At 34.8% G+C, this 19,153-nt stretch overlaps 1 protein-coding gene across 1 annotated transcript in view; it reads right to left on the bottom strand.

Moving 5' to 3' along the window:
• The window catches only part of tmem104 (transmembrane protein 104), an 83,927-nt gene that overhangs the window by 22,355 nt on the left and 42,419 nt on the right, over positions 1 to 19,153 (bottom strand). Inside the window, exon 9 of the mRNA XM_056453292.1 lies at positions 5,671 to 5,764. Coding sequence (XP_056309267.1) covers positions 5,671 to 5,764 — 94 coding nt within the window. The remainder of the gene's footprint in view (positions 1 to 5,670; positions 5,765 to 19,153) is intronic.

The following is a 19,153-nucleotide window of genomic DNA, read 5'->3' as shown; positions in this document are numbered from 1 at the left end:
TTCACACCAGACGCGAAACGCGTGGATAAATCGCGCTATTCAAGCGTAAATAGACGTATGAACATTTTCAGTTTACTTGCCTCATTTGCGCATCAAAATCGGTTTCATTCGTACGTCAAATTCACTTCAGAACAGACGTGGATTCGCGTCTTGGACAGGGCTTCTATCTGCCCTGTGACTGTATCCTCCATAGACACCAAAAATCTCAACTAGATCAAATACCAAACAAATAAACGTCCTTAAAACAGACCACATGCCTTAAGTGGCCCAAATAAGTGGCTCAAAAAGCTATACAAAATACTATTGTGTGCACATAAAAGTGTCAGTATATTGTGTGTGTTCATGAGCAGTGTGTGTGATGCATACTGCTCAAGCGAGACTTCCCATGATTGATAGACAAAGCACAGGAGCATGCGAGGTACAGTACGAGCACAACACGCATAAAGAACAGTGCTCTCATGAATGTGCACCCTATACTGACACTGAGGAAAAGAAATTGTTGAATAAAGTGGTTATTTTCTTTTATGGGGTCTATAAATAACAGAAATGGGGTGTAGTAAATAACAAAATTGTCATTTTTTGGGTGAACTAACCCTTTAATTTGTGATAAAAGAAGTACTATTTGGGTCCAAGCCTCTACAGTCATTTGATTTGAGAATATTCTCTTTTAGAAGCAGTTTAGGACCACTGTTTAGTCCTATCACGCATTATAGAGAACTGTAAATCTTTCGTAAGTTATGATGTTCACTGCAGTCTCTGGACTAGCTGCATCCCAGACACTAATATTTTAACTATTTATTCTAATTAGATCACGGCGGTGATCTATGATGGTGATCACGATGGCAGAACTATGTTTTAAAGCCTGTCCTCTGAGGCTCTGACCTAAAAACAGTTCTAATAAATTTATAGAAACATTTTTGCTTATGTAAGTCATAATTCTCTACTTTGGGACTAAGAAATCTTTATATTTGCTCTTTACAATCTGGCATTTTGATGTTACATTCAAAGCTTGTTCATGCCGAATGTACTGTAACTCTAAACAAAAAGTCAAAGAAACTCAAATTGCGGTTTAAATGTAAAGTTGGAAAGATAAATTTGCACAGCAGAAGAAATTTAGGTCAAAAGTCATTTTGATATTGAATCATGACTCCCAGTATCAGATCAGATCATGAAGTCCCTAAAAATTCCACACCTACTTGGAAAGGGGTTTATTTTAAGATAATGTGTACTTGACTGCACATTATCACTATTATTACAACTCTACTAACAAATAAATTGAATGCACATGAAGTATTGATTTGAGAGAGTTGAAAGAGCTAATGGAGTGATATTAAAGAACATGAAACTAGCACCAGTATGTAGCAAATCAGCTTTCAAAGCGACTGCCAATCAGAATCAAGTATTCCAGGGAACAGCGCAATAAATAAACACTATTTTCCTTGTAATTCAAGACTGCTTACAGAATAAAAAGGCACTTTATATTCAATGCAAATGTTGGCCGTAATAATGTCTCTGCAGAAATTTACTGCAAACTAAATATGCTTTATAAGAGTCAGGGTGCTTTCTCTACCTGATTTCCACCTCATTGTATAAATATCAGTGCTTAAATTTGTGGCAGTCCTTTTCATCTGACTTAGTTTCATTAACTTATAGAAAGAGGTAATTGCTAAACTAATTAAAAACTGAGAGTGTTCATATAATGATAATTACAGAAAATGAACTACAACCTTTGATTATTGCTAAATATCTTCTGTCTGATTTTTTTTCCCCACAATTAGGGCCTGTGTTGTATGTTTTGCCCTAAATCTATTTGGTTCTTCCTAGGACTAATAAAAATGACTGAAAACAGTTTATAAAGTAAACTACTCTTGTATAATATCTGATTAGAATATTTTAGTATAATCTTAATAGATTCTAATGATAATCAGTTCAAAATGGATGCATTTATAGACAGATGGGTATGTTATGGGTAAAATAAAAATGTAATGCAAAAACATTTTTTTGACTTAGAAAGCGAAATCCCAGACAATTTAGGAGATTTAGAAACCAATCTTAAGTCTCAAAATGACGCGCCTCTGTGGGTCTCTGCAGAGCATGTGAGATTGTTGACAATGGAGTGTTGTCAGTTCCTGCGCACACACAGTGAGAAGTAGGAAACGTGTAAGGCGAGAGGAGATTTTGCACTGGTTAATCGTTCGCGGATGCTTGGTTATTGAGTGGATACAAAAAAGGGTAAAATAATAAAATGATAATAATAAAAGATAAATATCACCAAATATACTTGGGCATCCATTAATATACAGTGCATTCGGAAAGTATTCATATCTCTTCACTTTTTCCACATTTTTTATGTTACAGCCTCATTTCAAAATGAGAGAGAGAGAGAGAGAGAGAGAGAGAGAGAGAGAGAGAGAGAGAGAGAGAGAGAGAGAGAGTTTAGCTTTGCACTCTTTTTGCATGCGTAAGTTCAGGATACAGGTTAATATCCACTTCTGTATGGATATCTGTTATGTTCGTGTACAAAATAAACCTGGTTTAACGTCCACAATCCGAGATTGAAGCGTCTTCTTTTATAATTGTTCTGACACGCGGCTGTGTTGATGAAGTACATCGCTGTAATTCATTTCACACATGCACTGTTTTAAAACGTTGTAAACTTGTCAAACTCACTCTTGATCACGTTTGATGACGATTCATGATTCTAGCGAACTGAACAGACCTTTTATTCCCAGTTGCTTTGTGCACATCCTGTCTTGTTGATATGATTATATGCGTTACAATGGAGACATGTTAATGCGCGCCTGTCAATCAATATTGGTGGACGGGAGGACCCGTTTGATGTCACAAGCTTGGCACACCTGTCTTGTGGGAATTTTTGCCCATTCCTCTTTGCAGTACCTCTCAAGCTCTAACAGGTTTGATGGGAAGTGACAGTGTACAGCCATTTTCGGATCTCTCAAGAATTGTTCAATAGGATTTAGATCTGGGCTCTGGCTGGGCCACCCAAGGACATTCACAGAGTTGTTGTAAAGCCACTCCATTGATATTTGGCAATTTGGATATGTGCTTGGGGTCATTGTCCAGCTGAAAGATGAACCGTCACCCCAGTCTAAGGTCAAGAGCACTCTGAAGCAGGTTTTCATTCAGGATGTCTCTGTACATTGCTGCATTTATCTTTCCCTCTATCTTGACTAGTCTTCTAGTTCCTGCTGCTGAAAAACATCTACACAGCATGATGCTGCCACCACTATGCTTCACTGTAGGGATAGTATTAGCCTGGTGATGAGCGGTGCCTGGTTTTCTCCAAATGTAAGGCCTGGCATTCACTCCAAAGAGTTCAATTTTATTATCAGACCAGAGAATTTTGTTACTAATGGTCAGAGAGTCCTTCTAATGCAAACCTCTCCACAGAAGAATGCTGGAGCTCAGACAGAGTGACCATCGGGTTATTGATCACCTCCGACTAAGGTCCTTCTCCCCCAATCACTCAGCTTAGATGGCCAGCCAGCTGTAAGAGTCCTGGTGGTTCCAAACATCTTCCACTTACGGATGATGGAGGCCACTGTGCTCATTGGAACTTTCAGAGCAGCAGAAACTTTTCTGTAACCTTCCCCAGCCTTGTGCCTTGAGACAATCCTGTCTCAGAGGTCTACAGACAATTCCTTTGTCTTCATGCTTGGTTTGTGCTTTGACATGCACCGTCAATCCTGGGACCTTGTATAGACAGGTGTATGCCTTTTCAAATCATGTCCAATCAACTGAATTTACCACAGGTGAACTCCAATTAAGCTGCTGAAACATCTCAAGAGTGATCAGAGGAAACAGAATGTACCTGAGCTCAATTTAAAGCTTCACGGCAAAGGCTTTGTATACTTGAGTACATGTGATTTTTCAGCTTTTTTATTTTTTATAAATTTACAACAATTTCAAAAAATCTTTATTTACATTGTCATTATGGGATATTGTGTGTAGAATTTTGAGGAAAAAAATGAGTTTAATTCATTTTGGAATAAGGCAGTAACAAAGAAAAGTTGAAAAAATAAAGCGCTATGAACACTTTCTGGATGCACAGTACCTGGGCGCGCCGCCCAAGTAAAGTCTAAGAAGTGGGAAATACTGAAATAAACAAGTAAACAATAAAAAATAATAATAATAATTAAAAAAAGTAAATATAAATGAATTCCAGTATCATAAAAATTCTAAAGTGAAACAATTGTGATCGGTGTTGATACCGTATGTATTATAGGGATATTAATGTTGGTAACAAAATAAAATACTAAAAATGTATCATTTAAAAAAAAAAAAAAAAAAAAAAAAAAAACAGCCTTTTACACGATGCAAGATATTCAATCATTTCTACGCCCATAAAGCTGAAGTATGAATTTAAAGCATTTTAATACTTTAAGGACTCGCTGATACCCTCGCTCTAGATCTGAATGGCTCTAAATCACACTGTAGGCTAAAAATGAGAATGCATTATCAAATAATTACTTCAGCTCTCTTGAGGTTTGGAATAGAGAAGAAAAAAAAGTAGGAACAGAGAAAGATAAGAGTAGCACGCATACAAAAAGATGGCCATTTTGCTCCAGGGTCGCAATGATATATTTCTCCCAAAAAGAAATTTAAAAAACTGCAATACAAAGCAAATGGTGACCAGCTACACCAGTGATGTCTTAAACGATCGAGTGGAATCATACATAATACATACACTGTGCAAATGAGCCCATATTGATTCAACGGGCTAATAGAGCAGGAATACATTCTGGATAAACAGTCTGAGAAATAATAGCACTGCTGTGAAGTTCATCACCTGCATTCAGCACTATATGTTGCTGAAGCAAGCAGGATGAGCTACTTCACCCCTCAGGTTATAGCGCCCTTAAATGGCCAATGCGTTAAAAAACAGACGGCAGAAATATGGATGCAGATTTCCAAAGCCTGTCTATACATTTCTTGATGCATCAATTTTGGGTAATAGCCACACAATGTTGCATAGCACTTCTTTACGAGCATTACTGAAACCTACAAAAACTATTTTTTGTGACCTGTAATGCCTTTTAGGATACGCATCCAACCTCCACTGACTCTCAATTACAATTCATTATGAATCAATACAATGAAGACATTTTTAAAAAGGGATTATAATTGATTTATATTACTTGCATTGCGAATATGCGACATTACATGTTATTTGGGAGTTTGCATGTTGGATTTAGTGCGGCTGTGATTTGAACTGCGGATGAGGATGTGCGGTTTTATTTTGGGCCTGTCGTCTGGTAAGTGACTGCCCAATCACGCCTGAGACGGCCTGTCTAGGCTGTCAGGCTGAAGTATGAGGGAGACAGAAGGCGGAGACATGAAGCAGGACGAATTTATGATGGACAGACCCGGGCTACACTGCAGAGATGAGGAACAATGTGCTAACCATGATGGCACATCTTTAAGATAGCTAGATAAGGTAAATTGATAACAAAATCAGAAAGAAAGACAGAAAGCAAGGGAAAGAGAAAGAAAGAAAGAAAGAAAGAAAGAAGGGAAAGAGAAAAACAGAAAGAAAATCAGAAAGAAAAAAGGAAGAAATAGAAAGAAAGACAAGCAAAGAGAAAGACAGACAGAAAGACGGAAATAAAGAAAGAACACTAGATAAATACCAAGACAGACAGAACTTACCAATCCATCTCATTAATGAGGTGAGGATCTGGAGGTATTTGGTCTTCTGAGCATTGAAAAAGGTAAAGGGTCCCAACAACAATGTGAAGATGGCCTGAAAAATAAAAATACAAAAAAGTTAATGAATTCATGAAACAGTTATGGTGTAGACAGACTTTTTACATTATGACCCTCTTTGCCTGAGGTAAAGAGGCCAACTTCTCTACTTAATGGGCAAAAAGACAACACAATAGCCGATTTGATGGGTTACATCTTTTTTTAACAGGGACTGACATTAAGAATTGACATTAAGGATAAGAGAGGCATTTTACTGAACCGACTAAACAAATAACCGAATAATCAAACTAGGAAAGCACCAAGATTTTGACAAGAATAATGGACAGACGGGTGGATGGGCATATAAAATGATCCTGATGAAAGGACAGATGGATGAATAAAATTATAATGATGGACAGACGGATGGATGGACGGAAGGATGGATTTATAAATAAAAGGATGCTGATGGACAGATGGATGGATGGGGAAATAAAAGGATACTGATGGACGGACAGACGAGCGAATAAAATGATACTGATGGACAAAAAGACGGACAAATAAAATGATACTGATGGGGAGACGGATGAATAAAATAATACTAATGGACACATGGACAAATACAATAACACTAACTGGACGAATATAATGATACTGACAGATGGATGGACAAAGTAATACTGATGAATGGATGGGGGTATAAATTAATAAAATTATATGAATGGATTTCTCATGAATGAACAAAATGATACTGATGGATGAATGGATGAATGAATGGATGAATAAAATATGGATGGATGGATGAAAAAATATTGATGGATGGGTGGATGGATAAATGGATGAATAAAATATGCAAGGGTGGATGGATGAATAAAATATGCATGGGTGGATGGATGAATAAAATATGCATGGTGGATGGACGAATAAAATATAGATGGGTGGATGGACGAATAAAATATGGATGGATGGATGGATGGATGAAAAAAATATGCATTGGTGGATGGATGAATAAAATATGGATGGGTGGATGCATGAATGAAATATGCATGGTGGATGGATGAATAAAATATGGATGGGTTGATAAAATATGGATGGATGGGTGGAGGAATGGATGAATAAAATATGGATGGATGGGTGGATGGATGAATAAAATCTGCACGGGTGGATGAATGAAATATGCATGGGTGGAGAATGGATGGATGAATAAAATGGATGGTGGATGGATGAATAAAATATGGATGGTGGATGGATGAATAAAATATGGATGGATGAATAAAATATGAATGGATGGATGAATGAATGGATGAATAAAATATGGATGGATGGGTGGATGGATGGATAAAATATGGATGGGTGGATAGATGAATGGATGAATAAAATATGCATGGGTCGATAAAATATGGATGGATGGGTGGAGGAATGGATGATTAAAATATGGATGGATGGGTGGATGGATGGATGGATAAAATATGGATGGGTGGATAGATGAATGGATGAATAAAATATGCAAATATACATGGGTGGATGGATGAATAACATATGCACGGTGGATGGCTGAATAAAATATGGATAGGTCGATAAAATATGGATGGATGGGTGGAGGAATGGATTAATAAAATATGGATGGATTGGTGGATGGATGAATAAAATATGGATAAATGAATGCATGGATAGATAAAACATGCATTGGTAGATGGATGAATAAAATATGGATGGGTGGATGGATAATAATAATAATAATAATAATAATAATAATAATAACAATAATAATAATGCATTTTGTTTTAAAGGTGCCTTTCATGACACTTAAGGTCACCGTACAGCACAGCTAGAACAATCAGTTCAAATAAAAACACAATAAAAGACAATAGAATACAATACAAACTTTGCAAACAAATGCGGTCGGGTCAAAGTGAATAAGCTGTTCTAAACAGATGTGTTTTGAGTTTGGATTTAAATTGTGAAAGTCTAAATTACGGAGATCAGGAGGAAGTGAATTTCAAATCTGAGGAGCAGAGTGGCTGGAGGATCTGCTCCCCATGGTGACAAGGTGGACAGAGGGAACAGTGAGGTGAATGGAAGAAGACCTGAGTGTTCGAGAAGGTGTGGCGATATGAACAAGATCAACAAGGTATGGAGGAGCGAGAGTGTGGATTGCTTTAAAAGTGAGAAGAAGTATTTCATAATTAATTCTGAAAGAGATGGGAAGCCAGTGAAGCTGTTGTAGAATGGGAGTGATGTGACAGATAGAGGGTTTTTTTGTGATAATACAGGCTGCAGCGTTTTGTACCAGTTGTAATTTATGAACAGTTTTTTTAGGGAGGCCAAACAGAAGGGAATTACAGTAGTCTAAACAGGATGTGACTAAACTATGAACAAGAATGGCAGCTGAATGAGTTGTGAGGGAAGGACGCAAACGATTTATATTTCAGAGGTGGAAATAAGCGGTCCGGGTGACAATATTTACATGTGCAGTGAATGAAAGGGTGCTGTCAAAGATGACCCCCAGACTCTTAACCTGAAGCGAGGGGGTAATGACAGAATCACATGTGATTTGTTTAAAGTGGATCGTGTACCTATAAGTAGAAGTTCAGTTTTATTGTCATGTAATTTCATAAAATGAATAAAATAAGGATGGTGGGTGGATGAATAAAATATGGATGGATAAAATATGGATGGATGGATGGATGAATGAATGAATGAATACAAGATGGATGCATGGGTGAATGAATAAAACATAGATGGAAGAATAAAACATGGATGGATGAATAAAAGATGGATGGATAAAAGATTGATGGATGAAAGATGAATGGATGAATAAAAGATGGATGGATGAATGGATGGATAAACAGATGGACAGAGATTTAGACATGAATGCTCCTTTAGCTGCACAAAGTTGAAATTAATGTTTATCATATTTAGCATGCAGTCAACTTCATGTTTTGTAAATCAATTTTACAATCAATTTTGAAAATTGTGAGTGGCTAGAAACTTTCGGAAAACCACTAGCCACCATAGGAAAAGTTCAAGCCCTGGTGTCACTGTTCAGATCAAAGTCAAAACAGTCTGTCAAGAAAACAGCTCGACTCAAAGTGTTTGTTCTCATCTGACCTAGTCAATGTGGTCAGACTAATAGACAGCAGACATGCCTTAGTAATAACTGACGTCAACACAATGGACATGAATGTACAGAACCTCATGTAAAAAATGAACCTTGAGGCTTGTAATTTTCATAAAGAAAAATTGATGTGGTCATTAAAAATGATGTGCATATTTTCTTTAAAAAATTTGATATTCTGGATTTATTATAAAACAGAGAAGATTTTGCTAATATAACGAAGATTTAAATTTCACTTAGTTACTAGTGCAATTATTAAGCTTAATTTGAGAAACCAATTAAGCTAATAACATTGAGGAAAGATGGCTTCACGTTTATTTTAAGAAAATTCACTTGATTATGTGGATTTGATTGAGATGTTTGCATCTGAATCTCAACAACGGCAGTGATCAGACGATATTCTGAAGGAGCAGATCAACAGCGAGCATGTTAAGAGGTAAGCATTAACAGTTTATCATTTTATTGTCTTAAATAGCCTAAGCTCTTTCAGGAAAGACAAATGCGGTTCAAGCTTGTTCAGGAGCTTAGTTTTTGCCATATGATAGGGATACACAGGTATTTTTAACCACCCATTCCTATTTGAAATCGATTTGCTTCAATGTTCATTCTGAATTATATAATGAAATTGAACAAATTATTTGCATTGTAACATTTAACAGCAATGATTAGGCAACAGTCAAGCAGTGTGGATGAACAGTGAGCTTGTTAAGTGGTAAGCCTAAGCTAAGCTAAATCAGCTAGCTATTCAATGGGGTTTATGCAGCTAGTGCTTTTCCATTTCATAAGGTTCCTTTTACAGCATTGAAGATGTAAATGTAATGAACAGTGTTTATATATAATACTGTCATAAATACTAATATTTGTTTTCTTCATTTTTCAGATCAATGAAGAAAACGTTCGCAGTATTTTTCTACTAAAGAGGAGCAGCTTATTGAGGCAGTTTTTGATAGAGAATTAAACCATACATCATGTATTTTTAATAATGTTATTTGTGTAATCTTCTTCTTCTTATTATTATTATTATTATTATTATTATTATTATTATTATTATTATTTATTATGCAATATTACTAATTTCTACACTTTTTTTGCATCAGACCTCACATTAAATCAGGGATGAAACGAGAGATGTCGTCCTCTGTTGCTGGTCTATCTGTATGAATAAGAGGAAGAGCTCATCCAGGAGTGCAATGTAAGTGTCTCAAACAGTTTCAGATATTTATGGTCTTCAGAAAACAGCATTTTATATTTTTGAATGCTTACAAAAAATATATAGCTCAAGCACTGCATTGTTGAATGCACTATTCCTTGTATAAGCATGGTTTGATTTTATAAATTTCTGTACACTTGCATACATTTTAAACACCCTGTCCATTATAAGTCAAAATACTTGTGTACTTATGTCAGTCAGCAACGTCTACTCAAACATTTTGAAGAATTACTGTTCACAGAGATACAAAGAAATGGTTCATTTCCTTAATGTGTTTTAGTAAACCTTAAACATTTGAAATGTACAACTGCATAGTTTCAATATAATAAACTTAATATTTATTTTACAGTGTGGGAATGCACAGAGAATTGCTGTCTGCCAGAGGGATGACCAACCATGAGGACTTCTGCATTGTCTTGGATAAGCGAGTCATGGCTAGCTTGGAAAATCTAGAATTGCTGAACTGGATTTATACAAATATTCCCCAAATTAAAATCACTTACAAAGAAACGTATATTACGTTTCTGACACAAATTCACTGCTACAACCTTTTGGGGAAATTTCACTGCATTGACTGATTGTGTCTAAAATGGGACTATTCCCACAAAAGAAAAATTACAGAACATTTTTTCTATGACATGGATAAAGGACTTTTTATCAGAGATTAACATCGCTGTAAATTTTATATAGATTTGTTTAACATATTGTACCATTTTGCTATCAGTGTAACGTAATAAAATAATATTTGGCCAAAATGTATTGTGTATGTATTTCATTATACATTATATATTTTACATTTTATGAATGAGTAATTTTCATTAATACATTTGAGTAAATGGTGAGTTATTTGCATATATTAAAATAATAAGCACATTCCACTAATAATATTAAAATCCTCATCTATCACTCAAAAAAACTAATGATTTTCACATGATTCATTCAAGTGGTTTTTGTTTGAAAAAATAAATGAGTAAATGGTGGTAGATTTGCTTAAATTATAAAAGAACATTCCGTTAATAATATTAAAATCTTCATCTATCACTCAAAAATGTAGTAATTTTTACATGATTCATTCAAGTGGTTTTTGCAACAAAACAAAAAAATCAAGTCTTGAAATTTACTTAAAAAAATAATATGTGCTTTAGTGTTACCACTATTTTTTTTAGTAAATAGCACATAAGATTTTTTACAGTGTAGACTGCTCCAATCCTATACAATTCTGTCTAGCAAAAATGGCTTTGCTCATGATAATTGCTTTTATGTGCTTCTGTGTACAAGACATAGAGTTCTGGAACCACTTGTAATAAACCGCCTGGGGTTGAGTGCTGATGAGAGACGTGCCAGGAACTTTGATTTGTGTATTAAAAGATTTGCTATATTCACAGACAGCTGCAGAACTGGACAACCCATTCCTGATGCACATGACCATGTAAAATAGCAAAGTGATGGCATGGAGGCATCTTAAACACCTTAAAATTGGATAACGTCTCCCACAGCATTTTTTAATTTAGGCATGATTTTAAATTCCAATTTTAAAAAAATAATATGGCTAAAATGCATTTTAATATTCAGGACTGTGTTTGTTTACCACTCTATTTATTTATTTATTTATTTTAAGTAATCTCTAATCTGATTCAGCCGTCCTCTTCTGGTACATAGTAGAAGCTCTGACTCACTGTTTTGCATATGGTGATTTGGTTTTTCAGACCACTAGAATACAGATATGTTTTATTTTCTATTGGTTTCTATTAAAACATTTTAAATATTTATTTAATCTTATTGACCTCAAACTTGAGCACCAGCAGTGCATACATCCATGATTGTACTTACAGTAACGTGCTGCATAATACTGATGGATGTCTCTCATTAGAAAATGAATTATAAATCATCATGACTCATTTATTCTTTATCTTAAGAGGTGAGAAGTGCATTGGTTTTGTATAGTCAGATAGGATGAGAGTGAGATAACAGTCCATCACGATGCCTGCATGTCTGTCCTGATAAAAGAGCTGGCAGAGGCTGACAACAGCTAAAACCCTAAAGGGACAAGACAAAAGAGGAGAAGATTCTAAATCCATGTGTCATTCCTTTAAAGGATTAGAATGGGCCATGAAACAATATGGCTGAAGTTAAACAGTGAGCAGCAAAAGGTTTGGACTCAAGAATGATAATAGAGGAAAAATGTTCATTCTATTCACTGAGCGCTTGTTTTACTTTTACTTTTAAATAAAGGACTTTAAACATCACATATAAAGGGGAAAAAAGCTCTTTTAACCCTAAGTCGGTTTAAAGTTGTTTATTTAGTTTAAAAAAAAAAAAGTATCAAGTTGGCTAAAAGAATGTTTAAGATCCCTGCAGTCAAGAATGTAACCACTTTAAAAGACTGAAACAAGCCAATAAAAAGCTTTAAAGTTGACCCCTGTGTCTAAAGTTGGGAATAGCATGATACTAGCATGATTCCAACATGAATTAGCATGTTTCTAACATAAATTAGCATGTTGTTAACATTATTATAGAATGAATTAACATGTAGCTAGCATGTTTTAGCATGAATTAGCATGTTGTTAGCATTGTTTCTAGCATGAATTAGAATGTTGTTAGCATAATTCTAGCATAAATTAGCATGTTGCTAACATGCTTTTAGCAGGAATTACCATGTTACTTGCATAAATTAACATGCTGCAGACATGTTTCTAGCATTAATTGTTAGCATGTTATTTGCATGAATTAGCATGTCGTTAACATGTTATTAACAATAATTAGCATATTGTTAACATGTTTCTAGCATGATTAGCATGTTGTTAGCATATTTCTAGCATCAATTGGCACGGTTCTACTATGAATTAGCATGATTCTAGCATGAATCTGAATAAATTAGCATGTTGTTAACATGTTTATAGCATGAGTTAGCATGTTGTTAACATGTTTATAGCATGAATTAACATGGTTCTAGCATGAATTAGCATGTTGTTAGCATATATATATATGACATACTATATGTACAGAACAACAAATAGCTGCCTCAACATTCACAAAATCATTATTAACTTGAGAAATATAGGAACACCAGATCAAATCTTTGAAGATCTTTATCTCTGGTGAAAGAAATCCGCCTTTATAAATTCCCATAATGCACCGCTGTCAGCATGAGTTATCATGAAGTGCATCTCTCCCACAACATTAAAAAAAATAAAATAAATAAAAAATACAACCAACCCCCTGTTCCATGACGGTCTGCAACACCCACGGCCATAAGCATCAAGCTATAACCATCCATTCCTCCTACAGTCCAGAACAGCCATAAAAAACCCAAATGCAATCTCGCGTCAACACAAAATGAAACTGAAAGCACCTGTAAAACAGCTCAGTTTCTTTATGGGATGCGATGTGGAAGCGAACACATCACCCAATCTCAGCTCTGATGGCCTGGGTCTGCTGGAGCTCTCAATCTCAAGCCTGACTGATAACATATGCTGCAATTTCCGTTCTGAAAAAAAGGACGCTGGCAGAAATGTTGGAAACTTTCACAAGCCAGGACAGTAACGGATTTCCATTCTCAGTCCCATTGGATGAGTGTTGTTGGTGCTGATAGTAGAAATGGTGTAGCAACATTGGCACGCTGGTGGAAAAACGCACGCCAGGAAAGGACAACAGGAAGGAAGTTTGGCAATGCATGGTAGTGAAAGGAGAAATGGAGGAACAGGGCCAGCCAGAGAGGGTATCGGGGAAAGGAGAAAAGAGCGAGAGCCATGGGACACAGGGTGACTCACACATGACATCAGGAGAGATGGTGAGGGATGGTGACATACTGTACTTATCAAAAAACAGAGCCCATTATCACTATAATAGCATCAAATAGACAAGCATGAAGCCCAAGTCAAGAAGGTGTTAACACTCTTTGCTAAGGCCAACATCACTATTCTAGTGCTTGGGGTTATTGGTTTTGCATGATGAGGACGACAACGACAACAATGTGTCATCATTACACGTTTAATTGTATTTTAATATAAATTAAAAGAAACCTATATAAACTTTGTAGAAAAATAAGTTAAAAAAAAAAAAACATGCAAAAACTTCAGTCCAAAAAAATTATTAGGAAGGAGATTTGTTTTTAATACATAAATAATAATTTTTCAGCAGCACTAATTCATTAAATGTTTAATAAAGTGACTAGTATTTTAGTTGTTTAAAAATTACCAAAATAAAAAAAAGTGCAAAAACTTCAGTACAGAGAAACAATGTGTTCAGAAGACATTTTTTAAAGGGGTGGTCCAGAGTCTATTTTTAAAGCTTGGTTGTGTTAAGACAAAGCAATGTGTGCTCATGCTTCATTTGTAAAAAAAAAATCACGTAAATTTTTTCCATATATCTTACTTTGATTATTTACATCTACTCTGCTAACATGAAAATGATTTGTATTTCCTAGTTCTTCTGAAAAGCCTTCAAGAGGCTCTGATTGGTCAGCTAACATAATGAGCTGTGATTTGCGGATTGGCTCCACGTTACCACGTCATGGTGGAAATAGCAGGGTACAAGGGTGTGTGCGCGTGGTGAATGCATGTAACCGGACGCCCTTGTGATATCACAAGCCCAGATGTATTTTTTTTGTAGTCCCCAAACTTCGTTCCCCATAGGCTTCGCCAAGCGAACTCTGTAAAAGCCAATGTCTTGCTTTGCATTAAACTTTGAGCATTTTACATTCAGAGATGTTGTTTATGTTCACACAGCTACGTTACACATCACCTAAAGTTAAACATATGATATCATAGTGGACCATCCCTTTAATATTGAATAATAATAATAATAATAATAATAATAATAATAATAATAATAATAATAATAAGTCATCATTAAATGTTTTAATACAGTGACTAGTACATTGTGTTAAAACTCCACAAAAAAAAAAACATGCAAAAACATGTCAGGAAGAAGGTTTTAATATTTGCCAAAGCATAATAATAATAATCACAATAATAAGAATTTGTCATCATTACATGTTTAATACAGTGACTAGACTAGTATTTAAATTTTGTTTAAAAAAAAAAACATTACAAAATTTAAAAAGTATCATTTAAACACGCAAAAACGTCAGCTCAAAAAACAATGTGTCAGAAAGAATTATTTGTCAATGCATAATTATTATAATAATAATAATAGTAGTAATAACAATAATAATTTGTATTAATATTATTGTTATTAATATTATTTGTCATAATTACATATTTAATAAAGTGACTAGACTAGTATTTTAATTGTTAAAAAAACTTTACAAATTAAAAAAAAGTATAATTTAAACATATGCAAAAACTTCAGTATAAAAAAAACAAAGTGTCAAGAAAATGTTTTTTAATATTTGGTAATGAATAATAATAACAACAATAATAACATTTCTTTTTCAGCATTACTAATTCCAGCAATGTTTTTCAACATGAATGTAAAAAGGAAATGCTGTAAATCATTAACCAAATCAGTTATGAAGTCAATCATTACAAACTTTAAATAAATATTAACACATATATACATGCATAAATACAGGTAAATATACCATTTGATTACATCATTTGCAGCGCTTCATGGCAAGGCTCCAGACTAACATATGACAGCATTGGCACCGGTGCCAATGAGTTCAACAGACAGTGTCACCAACACCTGATTTGGTAGCACTACACATGCAACAGCAATAATATTACATTAGAAGTTTTGTCTTTATGTCTCACATTTGATGGAGAGCAGCAGGAGTGCAAGTGTGAAACAAAAACAGAAGCATCTGTGAACAATTGTAACAGCCTCATCTTTTATGAATTTGAAAAAAGTAGCCAAATTTAATGGTTTCTATGACATTTATAATGGAAAAAAAACCTAAAAGACATTTATTATCAAAAACTGCACAACTAATTTGACTTTGACGAAAATACAGTATTTATATTTTATTATTCATTCAGATAATGTAATGGATTACTAACAAAAAAAAATTCAAAATGATATCGTTACTACAGTAAAAATGTGGTAATAATGTATGGTTACATAGCAGACTACAAAAGGTCTGTCTTCATTAGTAGTAGTAATAATAATAATCATCATCATCATCATCATCATCATCATCACCTTTTGAAATCCTTCTGTTGTGCTCCATTATTTGTCAGTGCATTATGGGAAAATGCTTAGCTTGCATACAATCTAAAATACAGAAAATTACAGAAATTCTGCATTGCCCAGTACAATGATTTAAAACCTGCCTTGCTTAATATCTACTTCTTTATTCCATCCATTTGATGTTGTTTTTAAAACATTTCATCATCTTTCAAAATAAAAACCTTGTTCCTGGGTAAACACAGAGTCAATTTCCATGCTAATTTCATCGGCCAAAATTGTGGTCATCGGGAGCATTCTGACAGATTTGTGTATATCTTCCTGTGGAAGACTGTAATGCTCCTAAAGCAATATCAGATAACAAATTCTGCAATACTGAGCTCATCTAAACCCAACACTTGACCGAAATGAGATAAGCCCAAAAAAAAAATTTAAATGAGAAAATGCAAAAAGGTAATAGCTTTGATGGAAGAGCAGGACTTATCGTATCAATACGAGTGAAATGAAACTAACAGTCGCTGCCACTGTCAAGGCATAAGACATCAAATCTAGGATAACTAAAATCTGACAAGATCAGATATTAGGATAACACAGAGTTTCCTCTTTGGGTTGGGTCTCCTGTTTGTTATTTTTGTGCAACTAGTGCCATGAGATGGAATTACAGTATAAGAAGAGCACAAAAAAAGACATTTTCTGCATGTTCAAACTACTTATTTAAAATGAGCTGAAACTACACAATTCTTGATGTTTTTTTTGCGACAACTTAATTGTGTTATGTTCAATCTGTTTAAATTTGTAAAAACTAATATATTAACTTAATTCCTTTGTGTTGACTCAACACAAAAATCGATTGTACAGCGTGATTTCATGCTTGTCTTTTGAATGAATATACTTTCCAAAGCCAATATAGTTTCATTCATGATGTGCTCTCCTAACCTCACAAAGCGTGGATGACACTCTAGGGGACATTTGTGTCTCTGTGAGAACCCATGTGGTGGCACAGAATGCAGGATTATAACACAACTAAAAGTAACATGCATTGCAGGGATTAAATCCAATCCCTACAGAGCCAAGATCCCAGTGGCATTTGTCTCCAGTACTAATCTTTGTTAGACATTCCAGACAGGATCAACAAAAGGAAAGGAGATATGCTGCTACTACATAAGCTAATAGAACGAACAGATTAACGTCTTACTAATAAAGGAAAATCAATTCGAACTTTTCAAGCCTTAAAAGCTATCTCTGTAACACATTTGTACAAATATAAATATTGTGTCCAGACAAAAATTAATAGTCAAATAATAAACTACAATATGCATTTTGTGTTATATTACGCAAACTTTGCACAAACCCCTGCCATCAGATTTAAACTGTAAAATCGACTAATAACTAGAGGTCTTCTCAGGTCCTTAAATCCATACCTGGCCAGAATGGACCCCAAATCACTTCTTACTAGGGATGCTCATTTCGGTTAATTTTGCCAATCAACTGCCAATGCTGCACTGTTATTATTATATCACAAAACTTAAGTCATTAGTTTAAAGATTATGTCTTATGATTATGCCTAATTTTCCCCATCTCACTCGCGGTTAATGTGTGCATGCGCTACGTGTGATAAAAGACAATGGCTCATATGTTGACTTTTTTGAAAGTATAGGCTACTATAGAATGATTTTGTTGTTTACATATGATATTGCTTTCGATGTTTTTATAATTGTAATATATAACAACATTGTGATATTTAAGATTTGTAAAGTAATACAGCTCTGGATACCTTGAAACAGTGAACATTAGTCTCTCCTCTATCTTCAAAAGTCTCTGTAGTCATCTTGACAACGCAAACACTGCCGTCACCTCAACGGAAACCCCGCCACTGCTTTCATTTAATTGAAGAATGAGAAAGACGTGACTGATGTTACATGCTTTTTCCGCTCAGGGTTGACTTTTATTACAATTGAGAGCACAGAGCGTGCAACAGCAAAAACACGGGGCGCAGAGGGCTCATAAGCAGGGCACAAAACACTCTCAGCTGTTAGTAAACCATTTAGAAGATTCCCTTCTCAATGCAAAAACCGTGTTCAGTGATCAGCCCCTTATGCAGCCAACCTTTTAAAATATATAAAATAATATTTTAATCGTTTAGCTTATACCATTAATCAGTTACAAACGCACTCTTTCGGTTAATCGGTTATTTTGAGCATCCCTAACTCCTACCCAAACCAGATTTATATATTTTTTTATATATTTTTTTAAAACTTGATGTAATTAGACTCAAGTCTGACTGCATCCAACCCAACTGCATTTTTTTTTTTTACATAACTAGGCTAAAAAGTCCTCTGGATTGGTTGGGCTGTTTCTCTATTTCTTTTCCTTGTTTAACATTTATTATTATTTTACAATATTGCATGCTTTATGGATACTTTTTTCATTGGTGTCTGAACACAATGAACAAACTGTAAGATGGACCCAAAATTCTCACAAAAATCCTGAAAGCAAAGAAGGTCAAGGTGCTCCAGGATTGGCCAGTCCAGTCACCAGTCCAATAATGTTCATGACATTATTGAGCATGTCTGGGGTAAGATGAAAAAGAAGGGAATTGAAGATGAATCAAAAGAATCTTGATGAACTCTGGGAGTCCTGCAAGAACGCTTTCTTTTCCCATTCCAGATAACTTTATTAAGGAGTTATTTGAGTCATTACAGAGATGTATGGATACAGTCCTCCAAGCTCATGGGAGTCAGACACAATATTAATTCTTTTTCCACTGCACAATGACTTTATATTGTGTACTGTACATTATTTCTGTTAAGAGACAAGTCTTTTGTCTAAGCAAAGTCAGACCTTACGGTCCTAATTAAATAATTGCAAATCAAGCCATGATCATATTTTATTTTGGTAAAAGAGGCCTTTGCTTTTCATATAAGCCACTTCTGTTACCAAATGATCAACTAGAAGTAAAGTTATTAATTGTTTTTCCAAAAACTTGGTTAGGCGACAAGACTTTTGTCAGGCAGTGTATATTCTATGAAGAT

Source organism: Danio aesculapii, chromosome 3, assembly GCF_903798145.1.
Source record: "Danio aesculapii chromosome 3, fDanAes4.1, whole genome shotgun sequence".
NCBI classification, from domain to species: domain Eukaryota; kingdom Metazoa; phylum Chordata; class Actinopteri; order Cypriniformes; family Danionidae; genus Danio; species Danio aesculapii.
Note: the sequence above shows the minus strand (reverse complement) of the source record. Positions and strands in the feature narration are given on the sequence as shown.